The 9,930-nt window shown below is 36.8% G+C and overlaps 1 protein-coding gene across 2 annotated transcripts in view; it reads left to right on the top strand.

The window, feature by feature from the left end:
* Positions 1–367: 367 nt before the first annotated feature.
* The window catches only part of cngb1a (cyclic nucleotide gated channel subunit beta 1a), a 37,481-nt gene continuing 27,918 nt past the window's right edge, over positions 368–9,930 (top strand). Inside the window, exons 1-10 of one of the 2 annotated variants that reach the window (XM_084409466.1) lie at positions 477–543; positions 3,293–3,386; positions 3,480–3,510; positions 3,623–3,668; positions 3,803–3,899; positions 5,526–5,551; positions 5,719–5,733; positions 6,149–6,248; positions 6,950–6,985; positions 9,831–9,855. In XM_084409466.1, the coding sequence (XP_084265592.1) occupies positions 3,294–3,386; positions 3,480–3,510; positions 3,623–3,668; positions 3,803–3,899; positions 5,526–5,551; positions 5,719–5,733; positions 6,149–6,248; positions 6,950–6,985; positions 9,831–9,855 (469 nt within the window). In that variant the 5' untranslated portion in view covers positions 477–543; position 3,293. Of the gene's footprint in view, positions 544–3,292; positions 3,387–3,479; positions 3,511–3,622; positions 3,669–3,802; positions 3,900–5,525; positions 5,577–5,718; positions 5,734–6,148; positions 6,249–6,949; positions 6,986–9,830; positions 9,856–9,930 lie in introns of both variants that reach the window. The other variant, XM_084409467.1, reaches the window with a different exon arrangement.

Genomic DNA, 9,930 nt, shown 5'->3' with positions numbered 1-9,930 from the left:
TTAAATTTAAGTTTGTCTTAATTAAAAGAAACAAGTTCATGAAACTCAGTGAAACAATGAAACAATTCTGATTACTTAAAATGTGTCAGTTTTGTGAACTCAAAAGAAAAAGAAAGTTCTAAATACTCATAAAAGTTCATTTGATTTAACTAATTTGTTTAATTTAAGTTTACCCTACTCAAACCAATGAATTGATTTGAGCAGTGCATGCACTGTGTAAAATCTTAAATGAGACTACCAAAGCAGTCCAGGAAAAACTACTCTATATATTTTAGATTGGCTACTATTTAAGGAGTTTTGGCAATGGATTCTGGCACTCTTTGTCCTGGACCCTGGCCTCTGTTGTCCTATACGGGCTGAGCTCAAAAGGATTCTGTGAAGCTAATGAGGTCCAAGTCCAGGTCCGCCCTGTCCATCCCTCCCAGAGAAAGCCTAATCCCGTTAGCTGAGCTTTCTCACGGATAATCCCTCCACTTCCCCACCTGCCCGTCCTTGAGCCCTCAGCCTCTCTCTGGGATGATTGTCTTCTGCTGAACACAACAGGTAAATATTGCGTCTGCCAACATTAACAAACAAGACTCTGAAATATGAATATCAATGTCCATTTGATGCGCATTGTTTAGTGATTTATTGTTGTTGTTTTTTGTTTTGTTCTGTAATTATTTTTAAATTGTGTGGATTGTAACAACCAGGTCGATTAGTTAACGTTAGTTAATGCATCAACAGGTTAGCTAACAATGAGCAGTATAGGATTTATTATAACTTTGTTAAAGTATTTATTCATCTTTGTTATAGTTAGTTCATTGTTAGTTCATGTTATAGCTCAGGTGCATTAAATAATATTAACAGACAACAATAATGTAGTAAATGTTGAAATTAACATGAACTAAGATTAAGAAAGGATTTAAAAGACACTTTATTTTAAGGTGCCCTTGTTACAGTAATTATACTGAGTAATTAAATACTGAGTATTAATTAACATGTACTTACTATAAAATTAGGGTTCAGGTTAGTGTTTGGTTTGTAAGGGTCAGTTGCATGCTTTTACTGTTATTACTATAGTAACTACATGGGCAGTTCATGTTAACTATGTAATTAACTAATGTTCACAAATGTTAACAAATGGAACATTATTGTAAAGAGTTACCGTCATTTTGTATTAGATCGAATGACATTTTCTGGCACCATAATATTTACCGGGATCAGGGGCGGCTGAATTTCCATGCAGTGAATATACAGAAATTAAACTTTCTGTTTTTAGAGAATGTATGAAGACTTGAGTTGAAGTGTGTCACAGCTCATTTCTTCAAATGTCAACCCATATGAACCTCCTGGCAGCTGATTTGACTAGCAGTAAATCACCAGTCCATGAAGCTACTCTGGCTCAGTGTTTTCACCCATCTGCTCAGAGGCTGTTCTGCATTGTGCAGTTCACTCATTATCACTGTTTGGCTCAGTGTATTTTCGGAAGTAGTGTTTCTATTGGTTGCAGTGTATATGGGCTGGTATTAAAAAGATGTCGATTTTAAGTCTGCAGTATTGGGAGTGTAGTAGTGCTTTGAATACATGTCGGGCCTGAAATGGAGAGTTTAGAGTGAGCAGATTGAGTTAACAGTAAGACCACCGCAGAACAATGAAGTCCGCGGCCTCGGCCTACACCTTTCTCTGCTCAGGTGTAAAGTGGAACAGTGTGGGTAGACAGGTACAGCTGGCTCGGGCTGTTTCCGCAGGTGTTCGAGCCAAGAGAGATTAGGGTCAGATGCATTTATCAGTGATTAACAGTGACAGGAGCCCACACACAAACAGCCATGATCCCTTTGGAGCAAAACCCCTGTGACCAAGAGCAAGAAAAAGTTAGATTTATGTCAATTGGTTTCAAACTAGGAGCTGTAAGCAGTTTCAGCTGCTGTGTTAACTCTAACTCTACAGCTTTCCTTCAAAATGTGCACCTCAAAGGCATATCAGCACACTCAAATTTGCAAAATGATTGGCAGTCTATTAAATAAATTCAAGTATAAGCATGCAATGAAAGCTGGTTCACTTCTTCTTGCAGTATTGAATTTACTCGAAATTATCTCTAAACGACAGCTTTCCAGTCCGGCAGAACTATGATTATAAAATGTAAATTATACTTCAGTATTATTTATGTGACACCCCTTTAAGTGTGACATAGGGCCTACACTTATTTTGCCACATTGGTCACTGCAGCTGCTGTGCATGAATAAATATGCATAACAACATGCAGGCTTATAATAAAAAACAAATGCCTAAGTGATGATACTCTAATGCCTAAAGAAATAACTGAAATTATTAATAAAATTAATTAATTATCTTACTTATCATTTACTGACACAAAAACAATGATGGTTTTAAATCAATGAACAATCTCAGTTAAAGTGACCGTATCAAACTTGAGCAGGTAAATCTATAATAAATAGGTGAATCATATTTTAATCTGTTCATTTGCATAACTGCCCGAACGAACTGATTCACTAGAATTAACTGAACTCCAACGCTTTATGAGAGAGATAGGACCGTTTAGAACGAACTGATTTATTAGAATGAATCGTTCAGGTGAGTCATTTAATCTCCTAATTTACACGAACCTCCCAAAAGAACAGATTCACTAGAATGAACTGGACTTTCCAACGCTACATTCACGAGTTCACACGTACATTAAATCGAATGTAGTAATTTCTGCGTATTTGGCGTGCTGTCCGGGAGAGGGCCCGAACCCAGAGTAGGCTACTCCCCCCTTTTGACTGGGATAGAAAACCAGCCAAGAGTGAGGTGATGGGGTGGTGGAGGGATGCTGTGAAACTGTCATGGGACAGAGGTGAGGGAAGGCTATATTTATACCGGCTTCCTCTTGTGCTGATTGGTTGATTACCTGAACGTGCTTTTGTTAGGCTACATACAACTTCATTATGAGAGAGATCTAGGACCTTTTCGGACAAATTCATTATATAAATCAAACTTTCTAACTATACATAGCCTATAACAGAAACGGCTGCTTGGAATGAACCAATTCATTAGAATAAATCAGACTTTCTAAAGCTATGTTTATGTGACCGTTTATGTGAACGCGTTTGATTATATTACCTGAGCGCTGGCAATAAAAACAGCGATGTAGCCTAACGGTTGCAATGCTAATTGTTGGGTTCGAACTGTAAACTACTGAAGTGTCGCTACTTTAGTTAGTTAGTTACTCCCCAAGTATGTTTTTGGACGATTCTTTTTATAGTAAACATTCTTATTTGACATTGACGGTGTTAATCTGTATTTCTGACAGCATGTTTAGCTGGGTGATAAAAGTTGTTCCCCAGCCTCCAGCGTCTCCTGGGAAACTGGGAGAGGAGGACCAGACCAATGCGTCCACATCAGCAGTGAGTGTGTGTGTGTTTGTGTAAATGTGTTTCTACACTGAGTCGTCTGTCACAGTTTAAGCATGTCTTCACTCTCTCCATACTGTTCTTTAGGATGTGACGAAAAAAGAGGACGTAAAACAAGGTGACTACATGCACTCTATTAAATTTGACTGCAGTTTTGATCAATGACCAACATTCACCACATCACAGAAAAAGAGTATTGTTCATACATTTTTCATGATGTTATTTTACAGAAGCCAACCCTTCCAAGTCAAAGGAGGAGGTCTCAGAGGAAAGCAGGTGATGTTTTGCTTGTGTGTGTGTGTTTGGAGTACATATGTGCATTCAGTGTCTCTAGACGCTGTAATCCTGCCAGACCTAATTACCTCTCTCTCTCTCTCTCTCTCTCTCTCTCTCTCTCTCTCTCTCTCTAGCTCTCAGAATGGGGTTTTGAGTTGGTTTTCTAATGGGTTCAGCAGTGCTCTCCCTCAGCCAGTGAACGCCTCTAAACTGGGCAACGCTGAACTTAAGGTATTTTCATGACTCCTGTTGAGTATACTCACATGATGAAGCTAAATAAATTATCTAAATAATCAAATTAATAATAATCGATAATATGCTTTTTATCTTACAGTCCTTGAGTTATTGTATTTAGACTTTATGCTGTACTTAAGTACTATTGAAACTGAATACCTGCACTATTACAGTTCTTGAGTGTTCATAATGAATTACTAAACTTGAGAATAATTGTGGAGTTTTTATGCTGTGCTTAAAGGGATACTCCACTTTTTTTGGAAATAGGCTAATTTTTACCGTTTTCGAATCCATTCAGCCGAACTTCGGGTCTGGCGGTACCACTTTTAGCATAGCTTAGCATAGATCATTGAATCGGACAAGACCATTAGCATCTCTCTCAAAAAAATGACCAAAGAGTTTCGATATTTTCCCTATTTAAAACTTGACTCTTCTGTAGTTACATCGTGTACTAAGACCGACAGAAAATGAAAAGTTGCGATTTTCTAAGCTGATATGGCTAGGAACTATACTCTCATTCCTGTGTAATAATCAAGAAACTTTGCTGCCGTACCATGAGTGCAGCAGGCGTAATGATATGACGCAGCGCCTGAAAATAGGTCTAATAGGTTAGACAAACTTAGTCCCGGTCACGTTGGAAGTTACTGAGCTGGGGACTATTTTCAGGTGCTGCGTCACATCATTACGCCTGCTGGACTCATGGTACGGCAGCAAAGTTTCTTGATTATTACGCAGGAATGAGAGTATAGAGAGAGATGCTAATGGTCTTGTCCGATTCAATGATCTATGCTAAGCTATGCTAAAAGTGGTACCGCCAGACCCGGAGATCGGCTGAATGGATTCGAAAACGGTAAAACTCAACTGTTTAACTCTGGGGGAGTTGTAAAATGAGCCTATTTCCAAAAAAAGTGGAGTATCCCTTTAAGTACCATTGAAAGCGAATACTTACACACTTCCTCGGTTACATTAACATTTTTATTTAGATTGCCAATGTGCAAAGTACATATTTAATTGATATTTTAATGTTTGCTCTCATGTTAATGAGGTTAGAAGCCAATCAAATTTCAGTCCCAGCTGAACCTTTATAGTCATTTACACCAGTCACAAAAATATGATTATTTGTCATTATGAAGAGTCGCCTTCTTCAGTCGCTATAACTTTAAGATAAAACAATACATATTATCTCTGGACATTGCTGAAGGCGCATGAACTTAACTCCGGCGTGAACACAGTCAGTGTTCTGTCTATAAATAAATATATTAATAACTGTTGAAAAGTTTCAGTTCAATATCTAGTGTGTTGTGTCCTCAAGTTTTACAAGATGCAAAAAATGAAAGGTACTTTAATGGTAAAATCTTATTAATTTCTTGATTTAATCAGTCTATTTCTGAAGCCAATAAAATAATTTACCTTTTCAAGTACTTGAGTACAATTAAATTAGATTAAACTTTTTTTTTCTTCTTTTTTTTTTAGAAACAGAATCCAAATATATATGATTAGTATTTGCTTTCAAACATTTAAACATCCGTTTAATAAAAGTGGTGACGTACATGTATAGGGAAAATGAGTTTGTCTGTTTTATTGTTGAACATTATTTCTTTTTGTTTACCACGGATTGAACAGCAAGAGGGAAATGCAGTGAGCAACAGGTATAGTTTCAATCATATGGATTCAGTTTTATTCTGTATGTTTATGAATGGCTTGTGGCATGGGAATACTTGTGTGTTTTACATCTGTATCTGTATGTATGACTGTGAAATGGATGTTGTGTTGAGTTTCACACATATTTTCATCACTGTATCACCACGGATGGCAGTAACACATCGGACCAGTGAGTAGGCTTATAGTGGATATAGCTTTTTTGCATGCTACACACGCAAGAGACTTTATTGCACTGAGCTGTATTTCCATATTAACAGCTCAAGGCAAAAGATCCATGCTGAACAGACATAAAATTTAGCGTTCTAATATGCAGACTGGCTTCCATAGAACATAAAATTGTGTATATATATATATATATATATGTATATATATATATATATTCGTCTAGAAGAACACAACTGGAATGGAACTTTTTTTTTTATTAGCATAGGCTACTGCTTCACTATGGGCAGGCCTGTTTGTTTTTACTGTCCCCTGCTGCCATCTAGAGTTGACTTAGAGTAAATCAGCTTATTTTCATGCTTTCACGTCCTCACTTGTGCCCAGAGCATGCAGCTGATGGACTGTATCTCTTCTTCCATCAGGGCTGGGATGATTGGATGGATTGTGCAGGGACTGGGAAAAGTGGTTCCACAGCCGGATGAGAAATACAAGGGACAAACAGAGCCAGAGGAGGCCACTGAGGTATAGACACACATATTTCACTAATCCAATAAGACGGTGAGGCTTTGTGCAGTGTGATTACTTATTTGGTTATTTACCAAGTTTACTGGATTTACTGCAGTTTAATGCATAAGCTTATTAGTTAATTAAGCATTTTGGAATTTGTGGAGCATATTAATGACTTGTTTTTAATGCTGTTCATGGACATTTGTATTTACTGTATGAAGAATGATCATCGGTTACACTTTATTTGAGATTTTAAATAACAAATTATGAACTATGAAAACAAAACTTTACCAAGATGTATAAAAATAGATAATGTTTTTTTAAATGGAAGCTTGTTTCCACCACAGAATTTTTTTTTATAAAAAAGGTAATTGTGACTTTTTAATCTTTTTTAATTTATTCCGTGATGAAAACATGCTTCCATAAAAAAAAGTTACCATTTTTTACTGAGAAAGTTTCTATTTTTTATTAGATAAAAACTGAGGAATGATATTTTGAAACATTTTAGTTTATTTAGTTTATTTATTTACTTACTTATTTACATTAGATTTTGACATTTTTGTTTTAGATTTAAAAAATGTGACTTGAACATATAGTGACACTAACAGAGTTGATGGAGTTAGTCCTACCAGAGCATTTCAGGTCCACGGACACCAGTCTCAAAGGTGTCTTTAGCTCTGGAGCTTCTGTGAGAGTTTTGTTTCATTTCCAATTAGCCTGCAGTTGTTCCAGTGGTTAAAGTGGATCCTCCAGTAAGTACATTGCTTTTGGAGTAAGCTGTGTCAGGATCATGCTCGCTGTTCCCTCATCTGTCCCACAAATCAGCATTAAAGGGGCCATATTCTACAGGGCTCTAGAGTGCGACCAATTTGGTCGCATATGCGACCAAATTTTGTAAGTGTGCGACTAACATTTTTCCTAGGTCGCACCGGTGCACCTAACGTCCTCGCATCCGCTGCCTCTCCACGAACGTTTGTTGGCGTTTGTTCTCCTTTGACGGAACTCACACTCTTCTCTCACGTGATGCCATAGCTCGCACAACACGACAGCCCTGCTTAATGAGTGACGACGGAGGACAGAATTAAACATTCAAACGTAGCCTGGTTACACTTAAGGTCTGTTATATTAGTCTGATTTTATTTTAAATTTCGGCTTCCAAAGATTATAAAAAATAATATATTGAGGTAAAACCATCTAACTATACGCGCAACTTCTTCCCTTCGCAGCATTACGCTGTCATTTCTCCCTAAAACTCAGAATCAGAATCAGCACGATCGGTGATTGTTGTAAATGCAGTCTAGCTACTGTTGCTAAATTGCGGGACGCGTTTAATAATTGAAAGAGCTATTAAAAACACAAAAATCTGCGCAAGAGATGTTGTTCGCATGGCGGCGCGCGCTCCGAAACAGACCGAGACAAGCTAATTATACTTTCGGTTTCATGTGCAGATTGTGCGCGTCTAAACGATCAATTGTACACAAAAGCGTGTCAAAATTACCGGCTTTGAGATTCACTAAAAACAGTTTATGTCTTAAATGGACGTAGTTATGGAAATAGTTGGGAGAATATGGTGCATCAGTAGCCTATTAGATCTGCACCCGGTCTTAAAGGGGCCGCAGTCTAATAAACATGCTGACGATTGCGCCATTACTGCAAATCAAACAACAAGAGAAAAATCACTCACAGCTCTTGAAAGAATAACTTCAGCTTTAATAAGCATTAATCTATTTATGATACATTTTACAGTGTTATTTTACATTTTATTACTTTATTAGATTTCTTTTTAGACCATGCCTGAACAGTAGTAGGCCTTCCTGAAATTAAAGCACTGTGTAGGCCTATATAAAGTGTATCTTTGTTTAATTGTTTGTCTTTTGTTTATCTATTGTTTATCTTTGTTTATTATATATAAAACAAAAAGAACCATAAGAATACAGTTAAAGTACTGTATCGATAAGCAGTATCGGTAAGAGTAGGAATACCGTTAATAATTGTGCTTCAAAAAATAAATAAAAGTTTTTACCTCCACCTTCTTGTTTAAATTCATTTACATAATATATATGAATGTGTATAGAGCGTGATAAAAAGGTGACCTTAAAATTGTGGCGTTAAAGGTCACAGGGTGCACCCAAATTTTGTGCTGGTGCACCTAAATAAAAAAGTTAGGCGCACCAGTGCAACCAAGGCAAAAAGTTAGTCTGGAGCCCTGTTCTAGACTTTTCATCATCACATCATCAGGGCGGGACAAAATGCTGAATAGGAGCTGATGTTTAAATCTGACGTTAACAAGTTTAACCCGAATTACATATTTTTGCAGCTCAGTTTCACTAAAGGATCTGTGAATGTTAATTGTGAAAACTCTACTTACGGTTTCATTTCAAAGATCGCACAATCATATGTCCCCTTTAAATGTGAGGTGATGTACAGAGACATTCATTTGAATGACTTGGTCCACAAACTCCACCACGAGAGTGGATCCAGAATCAGCCCAAACTGCTGAATATTAATGACTTTATATATAGTTTTACTTGATCCCTCACAGCTATGTTATGATCACAGAAAGTGTTACAACAAATTAAAGTTGTAAACACAAGCTGAATGCCTTGGGCGGTTATAGATTGAGTCTTTAAGAAATACTCTTAATTTGAGCTTCATTGCATTTCAAATATCCTGCTATATTCGTACATCACTATGCAGCATCGGACATCTCAAACGCTTGCATGGCTACTCTAGCAGCTTAAAATGTGCATACTTGCTTACATATGTTACATATGGGTGTTTCTTCAACCTTAAATTCTTTTCTTCCCTTTTGTGACGTATATCCGAGTGAAACAGCTTTAAGAACAAGATAAAATGTTGGGCGGGACTTGATTTTGTCCATATGTAATTGATTGGATGGTTGTGGTTTGCTATTGGTGAATCTCACGTGAGTGACAGGTTGTCCCGCCCCCACATCAGTAAACGCATCATCAGAGAAGAGAATAGATGTCGCTGCAAGAGGGTGCGGAAGTTATTTTGTTTAAAGATTACGAGGGCACATGAATTTTAATAAATAATGATGAGCATGGCTAATTCATTTATAATAAACACTGCAATATTCCTTAAAATATAAAAAATTGATCATTTTGATTTCATGGTGACCTTCATTTTTTTTTCAACTTCAAATGTGTTTTATGTATATTTTATTGTTTTACACTATTCACAGACCCAGAATTTCAATCTTAAAATATAATTCAAGTGTGAAATATATTTAGTGTGTCAAGATGAGTTCAGTGTGTTTTTTCACACAATCTACATTTCTCCAGAGATACATGATGTGTTAAAGAAATAAAGTGAGATAAAATATGGTTTTATTTGAACAGTTTCCAAGTTTACTGAGCCAAAAGTCCACAAAGTTGAAGAAACACTGATATATATTCTGAAAAAACCTTCTCGCAATCACTTTTACAAATGAATGATTGGCTGCTTGACATAATATAGACAGAGAAAAACAGAAGTGCAAGCCGATCTAGAGCTCCTGGCCTCTTAATTTTAACACCAATATTAAATCAAAGGCCACACACAGTAAGAGTTATTTGTGTTTCCTTCTCTTCGCAGGTACAAGAGGCCAAAGACATTTGTGGTAAGTGCAGCCTCTTGATTACCACTTGATCTAGAACTGCATAACCTTTGGCGATTATTATTTTTGAAAGAATTT

Source organism: Rutilus rutilus (assembly GCF_951802725.1).
Source record: "Rutilus rutilus genome assembly, chromosome: 5".
In the NCBI taxonomy this organism is placed as follows: Eukaryota; Metazoa; Chordata; class Actinopteri; order Cypriniformes; family Leuciscidae; genus Rutilus; species Rutilus rutilus.
This window is presented reverse-complemented; position numbering and strand designations above follow the sequence as displayed.